General features: G+C 43.9%; 1 protein-coding gene across 2 annotated transcripts in view; it reads left to right on the forward strand.

Annotated features, from left to right (window-relative positions):
- The window catches only part of SHC4 (SHC adaptor protein 4), a 104141-nt gene that overhangs the window by 22400 nt on the left and 56986 nt on the right, over positions 1-24755 (forward strand). For both annotated transcript variants that reach the window (XM_037156484.2, XM_053670121.1), the window contains exon 2: positions 6437-6507. In XM_037156484.2, the coding sequence (XP_037012379.2) occupies positions 6437-6507 (71 nt within the window). The remainder of the gene's footprint in view (positions 1-6436; positions 6508-24755) is intronic.

Consider the following 24755-nt stretch of genomic DNA (forward strand, 5'->3'; position numbering starts at 1 on the left):
TTCTTGGGTGCTTGGTAATAACTCTGTTGAGAAATAATTCACATACCATACAATTTGGCCATTGAAAGTGTACAATTCAATGTTTTTTAGTGTATTCACAGAGTTGCGCGACTGCCACCAATATTAGAGCACCTTTATCAATGCCCAAAGCAATCTTGTACCCTTTAGCTGTCTTACCTTGTCCCCTCAACCTCCCTGCCCTGCTTTCTAGCTCTATAGACTTGTTGATTCTAGGCACTTATATAAATGAAATCATACAATATGTTGTATTTTGTGACGACCTTCTTTCCCTTAGAATAATATTTTCAGGATTCATCCATGTGATAGCATGTATTAGTACTTCATTTCTTTTTATTGGCAAATATTATTCCATTGCATGATATAGCACTTGTTATTGATCCATCTATCAGTTGATGGATATTTGGGTTGTTTCTACTTTTTGGCCATTAGGAATAATGCTGCTGTGAACATAAGTATTGCAAGTTCTGGGTGACCTGTGTTTTCAGTTGTCATGGGTATGTGTCTCGGAGCAAAACTGCTGGGCCACATGATAGATAATTCCAAGTTTCACCTTTGGAGGAATTGCCAACCCGTTTTTCCCAGTGGCTGTACCATTTTACATTCCTATCAGCAATGTATGAGTGTTCTAGTTCCTTCTCATTTTTGCCAGCACTTGCTATTTTCAGTTTGTTTTTTGAATTATAGCCATCCAGAGGGTGCGAATTAATATCTCATTGTGGTTTTGGGGTGCAATGTCCTAGTGATGAACAGTACTGAGCAGGTTTTTTTATGTGCTTATTGGCTCTTTGTATATCTTCTTTGGAGAGATGTCTATTCAGATCATTTGCCCATTAAAAAATTAGGTTACTTGTCTTTACTATTGAAATATAAAATTCCTTATATATTCTAGGTGAAAATCCTTTTTCAGATATGTCACTTGCAAGTATTTTCTCTCAGCGAAGGAGGCTGAGACAGAATAGTCAGAGGATAAATACGAGGAGTGAGAAAATGCTCTCAAGAAAACCAAGGAAAGAGAGGTTCAGAGTGAAGAGAAGGCGGCTAGAGGCCGTCAGAGGTGTAAGCCCCCGACGGGGGAGCCACTGGTTCCCTGGAGTGGACTGTGAGGAGGTGGTTGGTTTGCCCGCACAGTTTCAGTGAAGCCCGGAGGCCAGACACCGCTGTCGTAAGTTCAAGGATGAGTGGAACGTAGGGACGATGGCTCAAGATTTTGAAGAGAAGGTTCTGTCCCCTCTCCCTGACTTTTTTTTTTAACATGGAAAAGACTGGAAATTATTTAAAGATGGCAGACAAATCTTGCAGCATCTTCAGGCCACCTTGGTGGCTTGTATCGTTGTTGAACACTACTGCATGAAGGTCAGGTCCTCGTCATACCGTCCTTGCACACAGTTCGTTCTCAGCGTTCTGATCCTTTCCAAGTGTGGTTCCTCCTTGTCTGAGCATGCTCAGGGCTTGCGCCTCACACCTCCTCCTGAACAATTTTTCTGTTCTCCTGGTGCAGGGCCAGGCACATTCTCAGAGGCAATATGCCCGTAAAAAAAAGGGGGTATCTGGCTGGTATAGCTCAATGGATTGTGAACCAAAGAATCCCAGTTTGATTCCCAGTCAGGGCACATGGCCTGGGTTGCAGGCCAGTTCCCAGCAGGGGATGCATGAGAGGCAACCATACATTGATATTTCTCTCCCTCTCTCCTTCCCTTCCCCTCTAAAGATAAATGAATAAAATACTTAAAAAACCAGAAATAAAAAGGGGTCTAATCCTATTTAGTGAGTAATAAACTGTGGTTCCTAAAGGTTAAGTGGTAAGCTTTATTTAATTTTTAACTCTAAATAATACTACCTACTTCTTTTTAAAAATATAAACAATACAAAATGTAAAGTAAAAAATGAAAGGCTGCTTCTCTCCCATTCCCAGAGGTAGCCACGGTTAACACGGATCCTTCTGTATCCTTCAGACATTCTTTCTGAGGATGTAAGAATATATCATTCTGCACAAGAGTCAGAATGAGAAGTTTCCATGTCTCTCCTTTTCTCTGAAAACCTCCAGTAATCTCTTTTCTGGAATGCAAAGCCCACGATACACTTGGCCGTGAGTACAGGCTATTCACCTCTCCCCGGGAGCAAGTGCTTGGCGCTCAGACAGTACGAAAATATTATTACTGCCCTGGGGCGGGAGGGAGAGTGATGTGCGCTGTCTGCCAGGTGCTGAATGGGGAGGCTGTGTGAGCACTGCTGAGCTCTGCCACTTTCCCACCAGCCCGTGTGTCTCCTCGTCACCTGGTAAGGAATTAGGGAGTGTCCGCTGTCTCATGGGCCACCTCCCACCATCCCCAGAAGAGCCTGCGTTCACGCCTGTTCTTACCAGGTAGCCCCCAAGCTCACCGCCCTCTTAGCCACCTGGGCAGCACAAAGAGGAGTCAGTGGGAGCCAGCTGGATGGCCTCCTCTGTTTTTGATGTTTCTGCTATACAAGACTTCCACACTGACCCCCCCCCCCCAAATGCACTGTGGACTCTAGAATAAACCCTGATTTAGTCTTACTGAACAAATGAAACTGAGCCAGGCACTTCCTGTGACAGGCCTTAATTTCCTCATCTGTTAAATGGAATCACCCACAATGACTAACCCCACAGACAGAAAAGTCATCTCTTTCACACTTGCCCTGTCCTGACGAGGATGGGCTCTTTAAGAACACAGACCGTGCCTTACGTGATTCCGCATTTAGTAAATGAATGGGAGGTATTGTCACCCCAGTTTATACCTAAATCAACAAACCCAGCTTCTCCCTGAGGCCTTGACATTCAGCCACTGCCCACTTTCGCAGGTGGAAAGAAGTGGGTAGATTGTTGTTATGTGTTGCTCGTCCCTGCCTCCTCACGGCAGTGGTTTCTGAGCGAAGGGGACTGTGTAAGTGGACGGGGAGGCCACGTCCATTCTGGCACTGGCGGTAATTGTGGCAACAATCAGGCTGCGACCCCTCCCTGCAGTCTGCTAGGAGTGGCTTCGTCATGCACGCGCAGGGTGAAAGGGGACAGGTACGCACGGTCATGATGACCTCAGGCCTCGCTATGGGTCGAAGGGGGGGTGGTGAGAAAGCAGAGGCACGGTGCTCAGACAACCTTCCCGTTCACCACCTCACGACTTGCCTTTCTTCAGAAACTTTAGTTTTTCTCAGTGAGTGGCAGGAGGTGTCACCTGTGCTGACAGACAAGCATGCAAAGCAAAGCAGAGGTTTCAGGGAAGGGAAGGGGGCATCAGAGGCAATGCTGCATCCTGCCTTAGAAGGGAAGGCACAAGGGGGTTAGCTCCATGAAATGTGATTAAGAAGAAACCTTTGGAAGCTCCCCTCTCTCGCCATCCTCCGCTCGCTCTCTCCGCTGAAATCCCACTGTTGGTGAGTCACTGAGTGGGCCGAGAATCACCTGGCTTAGACACTGGCCCTCATGTAGAAGGGTTCATGGCCATTTAGGGCTTCTCCCCACAGCGCCTGAGGAATAATGCACTGTTCTGCCCTCCACCCTTTTGACTGCAAAGCCTTCTCGGTTTAGGTTGTCTGTTGCCAGTCTCTCAGATGGGACAACAACAAACTGGGAGGAGATGACAAAGAAATCTAGAAGCCTTCCAAAGGTCATCTTCCTGGTCTGGAATTCCTGAGTCTCGCTGAGTCCACAGTTCTGTACTCCTCACTTATTCCCAGTCCACCCTGCCCTTCCCTCGGTCTCTTCTTCCTTCCTCTGCTCATTTAACAGATACTGTTGGAGTTGAGCCATAGAAGCTGTATTCATTCTTTCATTAGATTTCCGTGTCCCAGGCACTGTCCCAAGTGATGGGAAAACAGGGGTGATCGTGGTCCTCACCCTAATGGCGCTTACAGCTAAGGAAAGAACACAGGTAACAAGCACATTAACGAGCAAACCTGATAATCCATCAGTGGTGATGAAGGCCACAGCAGGGAGATTCTGAGGCAGTGACATTTGAATTAAATCCTGGAAGGTGAAGAGGACTCAGTCCCATAGAGTAATGGGGAAAAGCCAGGCAGAGCCTGCAGTGTGGGGAGAGGAGCAGTGAGTACCAAGGCCCCAGGTTTGGAAAGAGCTGGGAGTGTTCAAGAAGTAGAAAGAAGGCCCATGTGGCAGCACCGTGCACGGGGAAGAGCGACACAGTGGGAGTGGAAGGGGCAAGCAGGGCCAGAGAACGCAGGTCTGGGTTTACAGTATTGCATTGGCTTTGGTAAATGCCAGGAATTTTAAGCAATGGAGGGGCGCATTCGGATATTCATTGTGGAAAAGCCACTCTGGCAGAGTATGAAAAATGCAGGTGCTTGGTCACATTTTCAAAAAATGTGCCCTGGTGGGCCCAGTCACCTCATCTTAAATCGATGATTTACATGGAGGGGAAAGAATGACAGCCTCCTGTGCACTGATGAAGACTTGGAGGTGCAGCCAAGAACTGTTTCCTAACCCGCTCGGGGAGCCCATTCTTTCCAGCATGAGGGGCACAAGAAATAGGGAAGCAGGAGGTAAATGCTGGAATGGAAGAAGATACTGAAAGGCGGGAAAAGCCGAAGCAGCCAGGAAGGTTAGGAAAACCATCGTTTCAATCCACCTTGATATGAGCTTGGGCCATTTCATGACAATCTCATTTCATGACAGTTCTGAGGCGAGTGTTCTGCCATACCCCCTAAATCTAGCTTTCCTGCCCTACTCAGTCTTATGCTTCATTGAACAGAAATCTCCACACATCACTTACTTCCCTGAGTTACTCAAGCCTTGGGAGGACAGAACAGGACATTCAAACAACGTTTTTGTGTCAATACCAGAGACCCAAGAAGAGCGTGATGAACAGGAACCTGGCTGAGAATCACCAGGTTCCTGGCGTCCTGACCCGTGCCCTCTCCCCGACCCTAGGCTCCAGGCAGTCCTTGGGGGACCGAACTGGCTCTTAGGATACTAAATCTACAGCATTTGTTCAGAAACATTACACAGAGTGTCTGGGGAGGCACCCCTGGCTCCTGCCATCTTTTCATAGAGCTACTGCCATTTCTAAGCAGAGGGGAGCTGGACCGCTTCCAAACAGTAAATATGTCATTTTCTAGGAGCGGACAGATCACTTTCAATCAGACCGCTCTGCCATCAGTGCTTCTGAGCTCATTCTCTAAGAAACCCTCCTCCTCATCAACTAAGGCTCTGCTAAGAGGATTTACTCCCACAGCCTCACCTGGCAAAGCTGCACAGGCAACCACTAAGTCTGCATCCCCAGGCTTACTTCCTCTCCACGATCCCAGAATCCAATTTTAAACTGCCAGCTTATTTCCTGGATGCTCCACCAGTGTCTCTCAGTCAATGGGTCCCAAAGCAGCTCATCTTCCCCTGCCTTGACTTTCCTGTTTCTGGTAGTGGAATCACTGTTCCCTCTGCTACCCAGGCTGGAAATGTCTGAGTCATCCTTGACTCATCCTTCTCTTATTCTCTACGGCAAATCAACTACCGAATCACGTAGTATCTATTTCCGTGATGCCGCTTGAATCCGTCCCCTCCTTCCGACTGCTACCAGCCCCTTTCGGTATGGGCTGTCATCACTTCCCTCCGGGCAGGCGCATCCTCGCTTACTCCCTCACTGTTAACCCACCTTCACACTGCTGCTGGCATAAGCCTCCTCCGACCCAGACTGACCACATCCCTCTTATACCAGCAGGCTGATGTGCCTCCCACTGCTACCGCGTTAAAACCACCTTTGAGCTTTATAAGTGACAGTTCCCGTTCTAGTACTTCATGTTCAATTCACTCATTCCTGGCATAGGATATGATGTTTTCTCTTTTCTTGAACTCCCTTACATGATTTTGCAAAAAATAAGATCTTATGTTACTAAATCCTATATTATCTGCATTTGTATGCTTGTTTTATCTCTTTAGAAGATGCATTGTTTCTGTGTTATTAGTCTCACATTTATTTTTACTTCCTCCAATAGTTTTACATACCAGGTGCTGCTCTTACCATGACCCCTGTAAGAAATGATTTACTCTCACAAATATTCTAATTGTATCTGCATTTCACTGGTGACAAAACTGAGATAGAGAGGTGTAGAATGCCTTACTGAGGTTCCATGACAAGTGGCAGAGCCTTGATTCAAATTCACAGGGTCGGACCCTGCAGCTCAAGATCTTAACCATTGAATTCATATTTGTCATTGTTACCTATATTCTTAATACACAGTTTGACTTTTGCTGATGTTGTATAACTGAGCTGAGGTTTAAGCCACATGCCCATTAATGGTCAGAAATATCAATGGTAGGCAGGGCTTGTAAATGTAACTTGGTAGCAGGAACTGATTAAAGGTGTTTCTCAGGAAATGACTCTAAAGCTAAGAGACATCTTTGTGCTACTTTTTCCCCACCTGTTCTTTTTTTTTCTTATTCCAGTACATGGGCTGTATTGAAGTGCTGCAGTCGATGAGGTCACTGGATTTTGGGAAGAGAACTCAAGTTACAAGGTAGGAGAACAAAAATGGGAGGGGCTTTAAGGACTATTTTTTATTGTACTTTTATATTTCATCATAGGAGCGTGTTTATTTAGAAAGTCGAAGAGGTAGAAAGAGTGAGCTAGCTGGGCTGTGCAGGTTTAGGAAAACAAGTTACAGAGTCAGAAGAACACTATTTTATTTTATTAAAGTCACAAGAGTGACTGGAAGGTAGAACACAGTCCAGTGACTTTGGGGAAGTGGCTGCATCACGTAATGTGAAAGAGTTTCCAGTTCTGTGGCAGAGCACCTGAATTTTATTTATATAAGAACTGGTAAGATGGCACAGTCATGAAAATAGCTGCTTTCCCAGGTACCCAAAGAATTTAAATCTAGGCTTAGAAATTGGACCTTACAGAAGGTCCTGATAACCTGTTGAAGAAGTAGCTGACGAGAAGAGCAGAACTGTTTCTCATCTTCGCATTTTGAAAGTCATATTCATTTAACAATAACTCCCCATCCCCTGCCCCGTCTCCAGCCCCTGGCAACCACCATTCTACTTTATGTCTGTGAGTTTGACTACTCTGGGTACCTCATGGAAATGGAATCGTGCAGCACTGGTCTGTTTCGATTGGTTTCTTTCACGTAGCATAATGTCCTCAGTGCTCATCACTGAGCCAAACAATCTGAGTATTTTGGAGCCTGTTGGTGTATAGCACTAGGTTGTTCTGCAGAAGAACTGTACTAGATGATACTCCTCTCTCCCAGCCATGCACTTACTTTTGTTGGAATCCATTTTTTAATTGTTGTAAACTTGTAAGTCTATATTTTCCTATTGTTTAATAAGTGGGGAAAGGCTTTTTTTCTATGCCATGAAGTTTCAGGTTGTGACTAATGTTCACACCCCAGGGAAGGCCCCTGGCATTGTTTCTGGATATTGTTCTTTGTAGATGTGTCTGTGCGTGATTTGGGTGTGGCTGATTTCAGCACTGACGTGGCCTCAGACCTGGGCAGGAGGTTTGGTAAGAGTGTGAAGAATGCACATTTTTTCCCAGGAGTGGATAAAAAAAAATGTCCAGTTTGGCTCCAAGTCAGAGGAGGGAGAGGCTGTCTGGATGGGAGATTCCTAGGTCAAGATGCCCTTATGGTGCAAGTGGCTTGACCTGGAGTCAGCAGACTCTGGCCCGATTAGCCCAGGGGCCTTGTCTCTGGCAGGGCTAGAAAGCAGTGAAGCTGATTTCCACACATCAGGGTTAAACACCAGTCTCCCTGGTTCAGAATCGGATGCTCTAGGCAGTGTACTCTCAGCTCCCGACCCACTTCTCTGGAGCTGGCTGTTTGAGGTGGCTACCTGAATTCAGCGGCAGACCTAAGATTCCCTGACCCAGATGGGGGAAGGAGAAAAACCAGCAAGGAAAGAGAGATAGAATACAAAGAAGATATGAAATAGGTATGACCCACTTTAAAAAATTAACAAAAATGGAAATTTACTGAGCAGAACAGTTATCATGCAGAATAACGAATTCCATACTGGTATTTCACAGAAAACTCAACATACAAAAGAAAGTTTTATACTTTTTTCCCACGGGAGCTCATACACATATTGCTGACATTGGGAGTGATCTTTGAAACTCTTGGAGACTCTAGGTCTTGTAGGACCTTCTACAAGTGGGTATACGCTTAGGTGCTAGTGCACAACAATAGGCCTTCCTATATGTTACCCGGGTGGGGACATTTTGGGGGGATCAGGATCTTTTCTTTAGGCCCCCCTCTCCTCTCAATACTAGACTGGTGTATTCAGTGAAGGCTGCACCTCAAAGCCATGTATGTGTTGCCATGTGCGTGGGAACAGTGTGACCAGCACAAGAAAATGGTTCAATTTCCCCAAAGTTCTAATTTCCACCCTGCTTCCCAAATATTTATTCTTCTTCTGTCTCTTAATGTTTCCTTCTTTATCTCGTTTTCCTTTCCTCTCTCAGCTTCCAGGTATTTTGACATTCATCCACTACTCAAATGGCTTTATTACCAGTTTTCTTAAATGTTATCATTAAAATATTACTGTTAAATCAAATTTCAAGCGATTTCAAGTTTAATTGCCACTTCTGGACTATAGGTTTCATTTTGCTCATACTTTTATGTAGTGCAAGAAAAAACATTTCAGTGGACTAGTTAGAATTCTGAGAGAAGGAACTTTGTTCCACATGACCACAGGTGTCTCCTGACATTTACTGTTCAACATAAGGTCGATTGGGCATCAATGCTGATAAACCTGTGTAATGAATTGCCACTTCAACATCCAAACAACTCATTCAGGCCAATGTCCCCCACTAGCAAATGGTCTTATCATCCCTATCCGAGTTTGCACATTTTCCCAGATAACAGGGAGACACAACGTGAAGTTCCTGATAAGAGGGGAGGAGCTATGATGAAGACCCACCAAGGTGACTCAGCATCTGAAGCAGAGCAGAAGGGCAGAGTACAGTTTTTTTTTTTCATGAGGGACCTGTCTGCCACTGGCTTGAGGGCTGGATCCCCAGCGTCTAGGACACAGAAAGCACTCAAGCAGAGCAGCACAGGGAATAAAAAGAACAAGAGGCCACTCACTGTCAGAGATCCCACTGCACTTTCCTACCTCAGCCCAGATTCAGTCCTGAGATAGCCCTGGAGTGGCCGTTACTGTCCTTCTGCCCTCGATTCGCACCCAGACATTTAACTTCTTGACTGACTGAGGTCCAGATCTCCGTTTTTAGTAATTGAGTATTCATGCAAAAAGGCAAAGCAGGAGGTTTTTCTTGATAGTAAAGAGAAGCAAAATCATTAGGAAAACAGAGGTTCACAGCCACAGTTGTCTTGAAAATGACTGGAAAACAATACTGAAAGGGAAAGAGGAAAGGGGGAAGATGGAAATCATGCTAAGGATGATACAGTCATTTGTACTCTCCTATAAAGATCTCATCGTGGGTTTAAAAACAAAGCTAAAGAAAACAAACAAACAAACAAACAAACAAAAAAACCTTTCATTTGATCTGAAACATGTACATGTGCAAGAAATCAGGTCACTAAAACCTAAAGCCTGACTACCCTCCCTTGAGTAACCATCCGTGTCATGCAGAGAAGTCTCTCTCCCCCTACGGATGCCTCCTTGTCTATGTTTATGTGGAGACCTGCCTCGGGCACTGAAGGGGGAATAAACCCATCAAAGGCACACACTGTACGTGGAGCTGGTGGGATGGGCTTGGCTTCCAACCCTGAAGAACATAACTTCATAGCAAACGCTCAATGGGGCCATTTAATTCATCCCCACAGGACATTACACAGGGTGAGGCAACTTTGGTTTCTGGTTGCTTGTAGGGAAAATAATACAATGGCTAATACATAATTCAAAATAATAAAATAATACAAAAATAAACTCTGTGCTGCATACTCACGACTGAACCTCCTCTGCCCCACCCTGTATGCCACAAGAGGGTAAAGCACGCTGCTGGTGGGAGGCACCTCCAGGTCACTGGCTTACTACTCTGTCGTCCTCCTTCAGTTTTTGCCTTATATGTGTAACTCTTATTTGTTAAAAAAAGAAAAATTCAGACAGACAAAGTGTGAGGCACCGGCACAGGATCTGTCCCCGTCATGCTCCAGGACAGCTGGGGAGATGTGGCTGGCACGGGACTCGCCTCCTCCTGTGATGGTCCTTGGACGTCTCTGAAGAAAAATGGAGGGCGGTTAGAGCACGGGTAGTGAGTGTTCACTTCTGGAGTCCTGGCATAAGATTCATTTTCTCTAGCTGATCCTTGGGGACTGCATGGCATGGACCATTTCTTGCGTCCATTTTATGGGGGACAAAAATCCTGGCTAGCATTTTTTTTTGTACTGCTGCTGTAGACGCCACAAGCTGTGTAGGCGATTTTGTACTAGGTGAGACAACAAGGACCTGGAGACCATAATTCAGAGGATATTGTAATTGGACTAATTTCCTGTTTGAAACGTTATTGCTCCTGAGCAGTGATTCTGCAAATTTAGTTCATGAGCTTCAAGTTGTGATTCTTTGGCTTCAACAGGACATTAAAGGCAGTTCTTCAGAGACAGATGCATATGACTTGTGTGTGTGTGAACAGCCATTACACAGATGCAAAGCAGGGCCAGGATGCAGCTAAACATTTACCCAAAGATCTGTGCTTGTGGTTTCTCAGATATGTGAACATTAGAAAAGAAAGTATTCTGTAGAGGTCAAATGTGTTCCTGTAAGGTAGCTACATTAGTAAATCCATTTGAGTGCAGGCTGGCATTTATCTAAATCTGAGAATTGTGGTAATGGGATTGGTTGCAGCTATGCATGGGTAATGTGCCTTAAACTTGGAGGAACTGTGTGGCATCTGGTGTGTGTGTGTCTGACTTGTGAGGAGGCCGTGGAGTTGGGAGCAGGATTGCTGCCCACGTGAGCTGCAAAATGAAGACCATCGGAACAGGGATAAAAGGCTGAGTCTGTCGACTTGCCAGGCAGGGGAACACTCCCCGGTGAAAACTTGACTGACAAGAGTGGTAAGCATAAAAAGAACTGAGGAGTTTTAAAGTTCTAATTTATAGTATTCATGCTAAGGATGGAAAAACATGTACTCTGGCTGAGACGGGATGTACATGGTTAGATAAAAAGAAGGTTCACTGTTCATTGGTCAGGAAAGAATGTTAAGATGCCAGTAAAGGTCTTGTGTTCTAGGGTCAAGGTTTATGATCTGTATCAGCTAGTGAGAACAAATACAGAGGGGGGACCCCCCAAAAAACCCAGAATTATCTCCTGGAGGGCAGGTCCTTGTAATACAGGCTTCTCCAACTACGTGAGTGTTCTAGGAACCCATCTGTATCAGTTTACCAGTTGACGCTGTTGTGAGAGGCTGTGTTTGGCTTCAGTGAATGTTTTTTGAAGAATCTTTCAGTGCCTTGGCTCATTTCATGATGAGTGATTTACAAGTGCACCTGCCCACATTGTGTTGAGTGTTCAGCAGTTTTTGACCAAAAACAGCATGACCCTCATGCCCCAACTTCTCTGTTCACCTGGTCTCACCCTGAGTGACTTTTTTTTGTTTCCCTGGATTAAAAAAGTCCTCGAAGGGAAAAGTTTAGCCAGTATGGAAGAGGTGAAACAAAAAACAGCAGAAGCATGAAGAGGCATCAAAATTGACAAGTTCAAAAACTGTTTTGCGCAGTGGAAAAACGTCTTGGTAGGCATATTGCACCAAGTGGAGAGTACTTTGAAGGTGAAGTTTAAACATGAAAGAATAAAGCCACAATTTTTATAAAAAAACTTTGGCTTTGGGGGCCTTCCCCTCATACAATTGGACATAATAGTCAAATACTCCTAGGTAAACACTGGTGTTAGTGGAAGGACTTCCTTTCACACGAGGGTAGGTGTCAGGAAGAACTTGCTGGAAGTTTTGGGTGTGTGTGTGTGTGTGTATACAATAACCACCTCTTCTAGCTTCATGTTCTACTGCTCCTCAGTTCCTCACCATCTGTTTAGGACTGGGATCTCACTTCTCACATATCTGAGGTGAAATAGCCAATTAAAGTCCTTTTAGAAGACCTCAAAGATCTAGTAGTAAAAAACATTTCCAAGCAATTGGGAAGAGCTCTGAGAGCAGGACAGAGGCAGGTGAAGAAAGAGAGGGCATGCAAGGCAACAGTAGCCTTCTCCTCAGTCATTTAGCAGGTCTTTCACATGCGGGTAGGCGCACAGTCACTATGTGGATGGACAGGTCTAAGGCCAAGAGTATAGTTCCTACAGCAGCCCATAGAATGTGAAACATATTTGCAAGCCATATATATGGTCAAGAATTGGTATGCAGAATATATAAGGAATTATTACAACTCAACAACAAAAACAAAAACCCTATTAAAAATTGAGCAAAGGACTTGTATGGACATTTCTCTAAAGAAGACATACCGATGGGCAATAAGCACATGATAAGATGCTCAGCATCACTAATCATCAGGGAAATGCAAATCAAAACCACAATGAGATAGGATTTCACATTCATTAGAATGGCTATTTAAAAAAAGAAACAGAAAATAACAAATGTTTAAGAGGATGTGGAGAAGTTGGAAAGTCTTGTGTGTTACTGGTGGCAACGTAAAATGGTGTAGCCGCTATGGAAAACAGTATGGGGTTTTCTCAAAAAATTAAAAATAGAATTACTATATGATCTAGAAATTCTGCTTCTGGGTATATACCTAAAAGAATTGAAAGCAGGAACTTGGTCAGATATTTATATTCCTATGTTCATACAATAGAAGCATTTTTCACAACGACTATAAATGGAAACAGCCCAAGTACCAGTTGACAAATGAATGGATGAATAAAATGTGGTAGCCCAGGTTGGTGTAGCTCAGTGGATTGAGCACAGGCCTGCGAACCAAGGGGTTGCCGGTTCAATTTCCAGTCAGGGCACATGCCTGGGTTGCAGGCCAGATTCCCAGTTGGGGGCGCAGGGGAGGCAACCACACATTGACGTTTCTCTCCCTCTCTTTCTTCCTCCCTTCCCTTCTCTCTAAAAATAAATTTAAAAAATATTCTTAAACATAATAAAATGTGGTGGATGCACATGCACATGCATTGGAATATTAGCTTTAAAAAAGGAAATTCTGCCAATTGAGACATGAGTGAAACTATAGGGTATTACGCTAAGTGAAGTAAGCCAGACAATGCATGGTATCACTTACATGTGGAATCTTGAACAAGGTTGGAAAGAAAACAATAAAGTTTAACTTGTAGCAACAGAGTTGTATGGCAGTTGCCAGGGCTGAGGACGGAGGAGATGGGGAGATGCTGGTAGAAGGGCATAACTTTCGGACACATGGTGATGGAGGTTTGCGGAGTGTGGTGACTGTGGAGGATAATATGTGTTGTATAACTGAAAGTTGCTAAGATGCTCAATCTTAAGTGTTTTCACACACAAAAAGGTGATAGTGTTAATTAACCTGACTCATGGGAATTTTTTCATAATGTGTATGTACATCAAGTCATCACCTTGTACACTTTAAATCTTTTTCAGTGTTATTTGTCAAGTATTCCTCAATAAAGCTGAGGAAAGGGGGAAGGAAGTCCTGACACCTGCTACAGCGTAGACGAACCTTGTTGTCTCACCCAGTTTGTGCCACTACAACAAAATGCCACAGACTGGGTGGCTTATAAACAGCAGAACTTATTTCTCACAGTTCTGGAAGCCAGAATGTCTTGAGCACATGACCAGACGTGAGCTCAAGCTGCCCCTGCCCCAGCCGCACACGTCTGGCCATGTTCTCCTGCGGCAGAGGGGCCGAGGAGTTCTGTTTTATGAGAGCACTAGTCTCATTCATGAGCTCCTAAAGACCCACCCACTAATAACTCCTGGGGTTCGGATTTCAACATACAAGTTTTGGGGAGACTCAGACACTCAGACCATAGCAAACCTTGAAGACTAGCTTACACCAAAAGGGGGATTTCTTGAAAGGATATTGGGGTGGCTCATGGGACCCGAGGAGCAGTGAAGAATCCTGTGGAAGGATGGGGTCTGGGCTCCCTGAGGCCTCAGTAGCCGAGGCGCAGAGACTCCCCATCTCTGGTTCTCTCAGCTCCAAATATCAAATGATCAGGTAAACTGGTGATCGGGGTCTAATCCTGGATCCGTCATCTTTGGCCAGGACAGAATTGCACTGTGGCAAAACGGTAATTCCCTAAGTCATGTCCTAGGAAGGGGACCGGCGGAGGGAGAAGAAGGCAGAGGAGAGGAAAAAGCAAGAGGAGAAAGAATCTTGTCAAATGGAGGTAGTAGATGCGGTTCAAAATGGATTTCCACCTCAACGGGCAATGAAGGCATTAGATCAATTTATTTGGACGAGACAGAGATAGAGAGCGAGAGTGGGTAGATATTGGGACTGGGACAACTGAAGTCATCCCCTGAACGGTCCATTAAAATTTAAAGTTGGCAAAGCTGTTGCTCAAATGTCTCGTGTTATTATAGCTAGTGCATTAATTTTAGAACATAATTAGAAGGAGCTGTGTTCTGTGGGGTGACGAACACGCTGAGGCCACACAGGTAGGCATTGTATTTGTTTTTGCCCTTTTTCTAGGACATAGGGCATTGTTTTAATATTTTAGTTATTTATAGAGGTTTATACAATGGTTATTATTTTTTGTTCCATGACAGACGATTTACAGTTTCTATATTTTGTTTGCCAAAAAGCCATTGGTCAGGAATGAAATTCCCAATTATAGCATCTTTTCCATGGAAAATATGATCTACTTTATGGAGTGGTTTCTAAAAATAGGTTGTAGCTAAAATCAGGGCCTGCTATTTTACCCATATGAATATATAAAAACTCACAGATGTGTCGATATTATCGCACATATGCATACACTACAAACACACATTCTCAAATAGATGATATACATACATACATTCACTGACCCGAGTGAGAATAGTTAGCTGTCTGTCCCTGTCCAAGTATGGATGGCAGTGAATGGCCTCAAGTGTTTGAGGAGAAACAAATTAATTCAGCACTTAAAATGCATGAATGTTGAAGCCTGTGAATTTGGGGGAGACCTCATTATGTTTAGATCTGACTGCAGAATGAAATGGCTTTATCCAGTGATTCCCCTCCATTCCCCTGCCCCAGGCTGTCTTCACAACAGGTAGAGCCAGATGAGAATGCATTCAAGTATCTCTCTCCCTTTCGTGGTCTATTTGGGCTTCGTTTGGGAGTTAGTACTGAATATTTGTAGCACACCAAGCAGTCTCAGTTGTAGTCTGCAAACATTCTCCAGGAGCAAGAGAGTGGGTTTCTAATTTTGATTTTGATGGACACAGTGCTCACCTTCTGGTCTGATAATTTTGCAGTGCGAGTAGAATAGGCCTTTGGAACCATTGTTCTGGAAACGCTCACGCTGCAGTTGCATGGGAGGCTCTTGAGGAAGCTCAGGGAGTGCCCCAGACTGTGACTGGCCAAGAAGGGATTGGGTCCCCTGTGGTTCTGTTTCAATGGAGCAATCGTGAGGGCTCCATCATGCATCGTCTTTGGGCTTGAAGGTTCCCTGATCCATGGGCCTAGTCCATGGTCTGGGGAACCAGACCACAGTTGTCAGAGCCACAGTCCTTGGGGCATAGTTGGATTAATAAATATTTATTAACAGAGAGGCTTCAGGGCTTCTCCCAGATATTGGCATGATCCCGGGGGTGCTGAAGGCCCCATGGTCACTGCTGGTAGTCAGAGAAAAGAACTGGACAATCCATAAACATGGAATCTGGTATCTTTAACCAGGCCAAATTCCAGAATGAGGAGGTCTTAGACAATTGGGTCAGGTCCCTGGTTCCACGACAGACTGTCTGGCACATGGGTACCATTTGTATATATTACTGAACAAAGGACTAAAATTAAATTCACCGAAGATGCTCCTTTTGGTTCAGAGAGCCTTGGAAGTCCAAGGAGTTGATTTAGATGAAGAGTAGGATTTTTCAGTCCACATACAACTGCCTAAACTTCCACTACTTTCTAGTTCAGGGACTGGAACGTGATTTTCAGCTATTAGGAAAAAGTGTATAGAGCAGTTTATTATTAATTAATAGTTGTCATCATCACAGAAGTTAACATTTATAAAATAGATGTTTCTATTAAACCTATTGTGCCCATGAGGATACTGAGACATTGCAGAACTCACCAGGGTCACCTTCCAAGTTAATACGTGGTGGATCCAGAAACCATACCTCTCTGACTCTTGTGTATTATGCCTCGATCAGAATGAGAACATTAAGAAAACAAAACTCAGGGAAATGCTGAAAGCCAGAGGAGATAGAATAAGTAAACACTACATCCTCAGGCAGGAAGTTGGCCTGATTCAAGAAGCCAGATCCCTGGTTTGAGTTCCCTCTGGGAGACTTTTCATACAGCTGCTCATAAATCCGTAGGTGTGGATACTTTCGGTGTCCTTTTCTGATCTCTGCTGAGGGAAAAAAGATATCGTGATGGACAGTGGTTCTCAAATTCTGGCCTGCAAGAGAATCAGTCAGTCACCTGGAGGGCTTGTTAAAGCGGAATGTTGGGCCCCGCTCCCAGTTTTTTATTCAAGAATTCGCATGTCTGGCAAGTTCCTAGATGTTGCCACATACAGAGGCTCCAGGTGTAAGGGAAGCCTACCTTGTGGTTTCAAAATGAGGTCCCCAGTTGGATCACAAATCATACGGAAACCCCTGGTTTTGAAAAGGTGGTTCCCCAGAAAATCCCAAACAGCATGAGGTTTTTATTTTGTTTTAGAGAGGACAAGGGAAGAGCCCAGGGAATTCCAGGGCAGCACGTTTTAATTCTGCTATATGTATATGTATACGCATGTGTATGTGTATGTGTATGCATGTATATGTAGCCAGGATACAGTTTTTTTGGGGAAGAGTGAGTTAGATGGAAGGCACTCAAAATTTGTTAAGGGCTAATCTCAGCCTGAGAGAGTCTTAGATAAAAAGAGACCTTTGTGACCGAAGAAAAATGCAGGACAGTTGGTGCCTGTCTTCACCTGCTGTGCAGATGTTTCATTTCCTGCTGCATTCTCCTCGGTAAAGCTGAGAAAGGCCTGATGGAGCAAGGCCCAGCTCTGACCCCTGTAATTAAACATGAGCTGTGTCTTGTGAGAGCTGCATTTAGTCTAGGAGAATGTACGTTCACATATGTTTGCACAGTAAGAAGGTGGATATTTTTGATCCAGATCATCTGAAGCACTTAGGAAATTTCTCTGCAAATGATTTTTACACTGTCACCTGTGACAACACAGATTCTTAAAAAGAAAGTTTTGATCATTAAACTTACCTGCTGAAGTTGAACTACAAAAAAAAAGGAAAGTTGTCCTTTAATTAAGTGTATGTGCCAATGTAAAGTATCATAATTCAGGCAACAGCTCATTAGCAAGAGTTAGGCTTGTTTCTGGACCTAGAAACAGACTTTAGATGGGGAGTTAAATGCAGAAAGTTTACTAGGAGGGCTCTCAAGATCCCTCAGGAGTGGGGCTGCAAGACTGGGCAGGGGGCAGGTCGAACGGTGATGCTGACTCAACAAAGGCTTAAGCAGATCTGCTGGGCAAACAGACCAGGCCTTAGAACCCCGTATTGACTAGTCACTGGTTGCCTCCTGCTTCTGAGAAGGGGGCATATCTGTAGGCAAGGTAACCGCCTCAGAGAGAGGACACTTTCTGGGAACTCAGCTATGAGCTACTAGCAGTGAACACTCCAACAACTGCGAATGAGGACTCCTCTTATGAACGAAGTGTGGGTTATATAGGAGGAAAAGGATCGTACCTATTTGCATGCCATAGAGCTGTCTAAACATTTACGTACTGAATACACGATATGTCCAAGTGCCATGTGTTATCTGCTAGGCCTTCTACCTTTCTAGAAACTTGTACTAGCCATTACTATTTGCATGACAAAGTTAGATCTCTTGTACAATGTAGTATCTGACGCATTCCGGTTATAACACATAAGAATACTCTGCTGGGTATGAGGTGTTGTAAAAAGCAAGTTATTTTTTTAAACTTTTTATTGAATGCATTGGAGTGACATTGGTTAATACAATTATAGAGGTTCCTGGTGTGCAATTCACTCAAAGTGAAGTCTCCGTCCATCGTCGTTGATCCCCGCTTTACCCTCTTCTACCTCACCCCTCACCCCTTCTACCTCACCCCTCACCCAGTTCTTAAGCAGGCAGAAGTTATAAGGATAAAGCAATGAGAATGGCTAGCATTCATAGAGGCCTTGTTTAAAGCACTATTATTATTCATATTTTATATATTTAAAAAATGGAGACATTAAGAGCTTTAAAAACTTGCTCAAACTTGCAGAGTTTATAAGAATCAGCTAGATTTTTAGTAATGGCTGTTCAATGGCACAGCCACTTAACCAGCTCCCCTGCACTCTCTGTTCTTCTAGAGGAGTTGCAGATGGATGAAAGCTCCTCACTTCTTTCCTTGTGTCACTTACTGTAATTTTGCACTTTTGTTTATTTTGTATTTCCCCAAGCACTTTGTATTAGATTATGCACATCATAATGAAGCTTAGTTGATAATTTTTAGAAAGAATTTTAATTCCCCCTCTCTCCTGCCACTGCATACTGGCAGGAGGGAAAAAGAAAGGAAGATAATAATTTACAGTTTGTGCAAGGAGCTCCATAATCTTTCTATTTACATGGCACAAGACTCATGTCTTATAAAATCTAGCTTCCCATACCAAGAAACTGAACAAGACCACGTCCTAAAGACATATGAATAATCATCTATAGATTGAAAGGTTGTGTCCTAACAGGTTTCCTGCCATGCACAAGTGAACAGCAGACCTGACCCCAAAGCCTTCTACATTCATTTCTTGTCTTTCCAGAAGAAGGGCCAGTGAGCCACAGCCTGCTGCCTGGTTTTTGGTTTTGCCACCTTTTGATCCAAGAATAGCTTTTGACATTTTTAACTGTTAGGGGAAAAATCAAAAGGAGAATATTTTGTGAATGTGGAAATTATATGAAATTGAAATGCCAGTATCTACACGTGTTATTGGCACACAGATATACCCATTTGTTTATATATTGTTTGTGGCTGCTTTTGGAACTACAATTGCAGAGTTGCGTAGTTGCAACAGAAACTGTATGGTCCACAAAGCCTAACATTTTTGCTGTCTAGCCCTGTACAACAAAGGCTTGTCCAGTGCTGGTATTGAGTGGTTCGCAGCCTTAGCTCCATTGGAAACACTTGAGGGAGCTTTTAGAACTCCCAGTCCCCAAGCCCCACCCTGTACCAGTTAAGTCAGTGTGTTCAGAGAAGAGACCCAGTCTTCAGGATTTGTTAAATCTCCTCCATGTCTCCCCATCGTCCAGCCAAGGTCCAGAGCCACTGCCTAGAGCACAAGTGCATTTTGAGGGGCAGATGGACTAGGCCTCTCACCATCCAGCCTGCCAGATGGGAGAGAAAATGCAGGTCACTCATCACGACCTGTGTGTGCCGGGGCGGAGGGGGGGGTGATGTGAGCAAAGAGGTTCAAGACCTCCAGATGGTTCATCTCCCCAATGAGTAGATGGCAGGGAGGAAGCTAACCCAGGGAAAAGGAAAGGGTGGATTATACCAAATATTTATCCCAGTGTACTGAGTGACTAAGTTGAAGACAGATTTGTGCCCAAATGGAACATCATCCAATGTATGGGTGCTGTGGCCTTCCTCCCTTCCCCTAGCCACTAGAAACAGATGACCTAATTCTGTAGCACCACTAATGCAATCATCCGGCCGGAGCTGTAGAACACAGCACCAGGCCTCCTGGGTGGTGAGTCCAAGTAGACGTTTTCATCAGCTGTGTGGTCCATGAACTGATCAGCTTCAGCGTCACCTGGGAGGCTTGTTAAACTGCAGATTTCTAGGCCCCAACCCAGATGTATAGAATTCAAATCTGTAGAATCAATTCCAGGAATATGCATTTTAACCAGCATCCCAGTTGACTCTTGAAAACTTTAAAGCTCAATCACCACTTACCCAAGTGCTTACACCAGTGAATGCCTATCCGGTGTGTGGGCTGCACCCGTCCGACTGTTACTTCCCACAGTGGACACAACTGGGTAGGCCTGTTACTGATTCCTTCTGGAGGTGTGCACGCACATTAAAAAATGGTGGAATTGTCAATGAAGTCGTGTGTGTGTGTGTGTGTGTGTGTGTATGCCAAAAGGCCCTTAAGAAGTTTTTTTTTAAACAATGGTGGAAGTTGCACACTCATTCCACTGACTTCTGCCTTCTTCAGTATTATACCTCCCTGGCAAACTGTTTTAAATATCCAAATTGCTCCAATCTTTCTTTTTTGACAATAGGCCTAATTTTTGTAAGTCGATCAACATTATTTGTAGTGAAATGTGGTGAATACAGTGAGTGACTAACGTGGATCAGTTTTGTTTTTTAAAAATGAGCTTTGACTCTTAAGTGACCACAATGAATGATTAGTACACTCTGCAGCTCCAAAAGATGTACTTTCATAGTATTTTGAACGTTTTATCTAAAACAGAGTAGTTTTAGAAAAATCTAGTTTCTCTTCAGGTAAAGGAGAAGAGTCTTGGATTTACAAATTCCAGTGTGTTTCATATGAAATCCACCCCATTTCTCTGGCGTCCTTTTCATAGGGCTTAAACATTTTGAAGGTGTGTAAGCCATCAGTTTGCAGTTACAGGTGTTTGCATTTTGAAATATGTGATTCTATTACAGGAAATCGTTGTGAGGACAGGGGAAAATGACTTCCTTTCTGTTCACTGGAGGAGACTTGTTGGGGAGGTGCCATATGGGGGCGAGGTACCATACAGTGTCAGGCAGGATGGTCTTTTTGCTTCGTTAAGGTACAATTGATGGGTCAACATTTGCATCAGAGCCAAAGGGCAGAGTGACGGAGTGGACAGAGCAACCTGTGTTTTGTGGTTCCTGGAGCAGGGTAGAATTGCAAATGTACTTTAGAATCAGATTTTAAATATGATTCAGGCTGCATGGAGCGGTGCGATAAGTCAGTGTGAGAACAGATGCTGTGGGCAGCACTGGAGGGTTTTATTTGACCACCCTGGGACCCAAGTGCCCCTTTCTAAAATGAAAGGATGTATTTTATGGGCCGAGTCTACCCTCCTCGAGTGCCTGGGCGATGGCCCTGATAGCAGCACAAAGGGAGTTTGAAGCTGTCAGTTTTCAGCTGTTCTCTGGGCACTGACTACATTCATTGTGTGCTTATCGCCATGGAGGCCGGCTCCTGTTCCAAAGTGTCCTGTCCGAGGGCTCGCACAAGTTCTGGGATGACTTTGGTTTCACCAAGCTGAATGAGGCTGAACACATGGATCACTGAGCCTTGATGTTCTCAAGGCAGAGACTTTTAAAAAAAGGAACTGGTTTCTCTAGAACAATCAGAACAACATGATACCACACTGATGTGCAATCTGATGATAAGTCCCCTCACTTATCAATATGAAGGCTGTTTGAGACCTTCAAGTGGCAACTGTCCCTTCCATATTGGTCACTGATATCTTTAAGGATTCACGTTGGAGATGATAAGGAAGGGGAAGTCCCCTGGGAAATATGAGTGAAATTGGGAAAATTTAGGCTTCGTCTGCCTAAATCTTTTTGACCATTGTTTTGGAAAGGCTCTGGCTGTGATTAAACTTCACTCTCATTTTGTTGGCCTGGACCAAACTGAAGCCGCTCCTTCACCGTGCGTGCGTGCGTGTGTGGCGGGAGGTGGAGAGAGCTGCGTGTAACCACTCCAGTGGGCCATTTGCCTGGTTTCGTGTTACACATTTTCCGGCTTTCCTATTTACTGAAGAAGTGCATTTTGACATTCACTAGAAACAATTTGTCCCACAGCCCCACCCCCCAGTAAATGCTCCACTTTGTCTTGGATCGAGATATGGCCTTCCACGCTCGAAAATAAAGGAGAGGGGGAGGAGTTCGGCAACGTTGCTTCCACGGGAGCGTAACCGATTAAGGGTTAAAAACACAGAAAAATTGTAACTTCAGTACTGCAGCGACCGTGGGTTGATGAAGAAAGGTGGCTTTGTTTGCATGATTCATTTGGACTCTGTTAAGACAGACAAAATATCTTTTTTTGGTCTTATGGCGTAGGCAGGGTTTTATATGCTTAAAAGCAAATCTTCAATTGCATTCTCATTCTCTTACATCAGCCCACGTCTCCCCTCCCCGCCCCTGTGGGCAAACAATAAACAAAGTGGCCACTGTTGGCGCTGTGGGCGTTCCTCCCGCTCTGCCTCTAGCGCAGGCTCCCGGGGTGGAAATCTTGAGCCCTTTAAACTCCGAAAGTTCTGCCCCTCTAAGGGAAGGTGTGTGCTGAAGGTTTGCTAGCCGGAGCGTTATTTCAGAACAGGTCGGCTCCACAAAAGGGTTAAGCAGACATGCAGGCTGCTTGGACCACTGGGGGTGGCAGGGGCACCCCTAGTCCCGTGAGAAATCCCTGCGTGGGGTTCTCTGTTTTCTTTCTCCTCAGCATTTGTAACGTCAGTGCTTTAGGTCGGAGGGGGTTGCTGAAACTTCATAAAAGCATTGAAAGTACTATTTGTTCTTGAAAATATTACAGTCCATCTCTTGGTCCTGGTCTCAGGGGAAGAAAAAGATCTTTGTAAAGAAAAGGCAACGAAATGTGGGTGTGTATCTGTCTTCCTCCGCTGGAGTTTCAGGAGATGTGTTAGCCCTGACATCAGCAAGGAAAGCAGAATTTGAGAAGTTATTTTAAAGCAGTGGTTCTTAACCAGGGATCAGTGAACGCCCAAGAGGCCCACAAATGATTTTCTGGGGGTGATGGTTGGGGGAGGGGGGGTGGGCCATCTAACTGAAGAGTTTGTACGAACAGGCCTTTTACTGGAGAGAGAGTGTGTGACTCTTCACAGTCTCAAATTAGTAACTACTTTTTGATATTTTTTCTTCGTTCATTGTGGTAAAATACATATAACATAATACTTACCATCTTAACACACTTGTAAGGATATAGTCAGTGTTATTAAATAAATTCTTATTGTTTTGCAGCCATCATTACCATCTGACCCCATCATTCTTTTTACCTTATAAAACTGAAAGTCTGTACCCATTCAACAGTGACTCCCAGTTCTCCCCTCCCCTTAGGCTCCTGGAGACCACCAGTCTCCTTTCTGTCTTTATGATTCCGACCACTCCACATACCTCCTATAAGTGGGGAATCATGTACGTTTGTCCTTTTGTGACAGGCTTTTTTCACTCAGCATAGTGTCCTCAAGGTTTATCCATGTTGTAGCATATTGCAGAAGTTCCTTCCTTTTTAAGGCTGAGTAATATTCCACTGTCTGTATGTATGGTACCTCAATTTGCTTATCCATTCATCTACTCATGGGCACTTGGGCTGCTTCTATGTTTTAGCTATTGTGAACAGTACTGCTAGGAACATGGTGTACAATAGAAGCACTTTTTTAAAGCAAGTTCATAAGCACAAGTTTCCTCTTTTTTCTTCCGAGCAAAGTTGTCTATCAAGATAATTTGAATTGTGATGGCAGAGATGAGTCGTTGCAACAAGTAAACTCTAAAATATTTCCTGTCTCGTTCTTTACCAAAGCAGTTTTCAGACTCCAGTGAGCCCTTAGTCACTCTTGCTCCACCTCACTTTATAGTCTAGCAAGTCACAGCGGACTTGTAGTTCCCCTCATATTGTGCTCATTTATATTTTGGTATCCGTGCACAGAATCTCCCTTCTGTGCAGAACTCCCAAACTCCACTCTGCCAGGTAGGTCCATCCTTCCAAACTCTCAAGAGCTGCTCATGCTATAAAGCACTTGCTTTAATTCAAATTCACAACTGTACTTTTTGTTAAAGCATATTGACTGTTGGTATGAGACTAAAAAAAAAAAAGGTCTGGGAAAGTACTCTATAAAACCACAGGGTACTATATAAAAAGTAACAACTTCTAATAATAACTATTATTATACTTAGCAGCATCAATGCCCACCTTTGTTTCCACTTTTATTGCAAACTGTTTACAAGGAGCCTTTCAGACCGAAGCTGTCCAGTAGAGCAGTAGGCTCTCATGGAGTAAAGGGCCCGATAACACCATTCTTGTAAATACTTCTTTATTAAATACCAAAAACATAGGGGGGTGCCTGCACTAGGTATTTTGGTACTACCAGAGCCCAATTTGGACCACTTATAAATGCTTCATCAATTATTGATTAATCATTAAGATGACTGAAAACATCAACCAACGATACAAAACAGTCCAACCCTCTGTGTTATCCTTCTGTTTGGCTGCAGAGACAAAGTTCGGAATTCTAGAGAAACAATAAATATAAAATCCCAAGAAAATATGCTAAACCAAAAAGTCATTCTGTCTTTTGGTTGCAGGTAATTTTGGAAAAAGCAGACAAGATAATTCCTTGGGAAGAGTTTCATTCATCCAGAAAAAAATAAAAGAATTGGAACTAAAACATACATTATAAATATGAATGATGCCTAGAATTTGGGGGGATTCTGCTGCTCTCTCTTTTTCTCCCTCTGTCTCTCTCCATCTCTCCTCTGATTGCTCCTCCCTTCTAAAACATCTCATAGAAAATATTTTCATGAAATACTATATATATATAAATGTAGTGTGTGTGTGAACATAGTTTACTAATTTAAACAGTGATCTCTAGGGGGTCTGGAAAAGAGCTTAGAGATTTCCATTTGCTTTGTGAAAAGTTTAATATATGTATCGAAAGCTACACAACGAGGGTTCATGTTACAGAGTGAAAGCTCGGGTGGTTGTGAA

This window comes from Artibeus jamaicensis, unplaced genomic scaffold, assembly GCF_021234435.1.
Source record: "Artibeus jamaicensis isolate MK-2021 breed Jamaican fruit bat unplaced genomic scaffold, CSHL_Jam_final contig_548, whole genome shotgun sequence".
In the NCBI taxonomy this organism is placed as follows: Eukaryota; Metazoa; Chordata; class Mammalia; order Chiroptera; family Phyllostomidae; genus Artibeus; species Artibeus jamaicensis.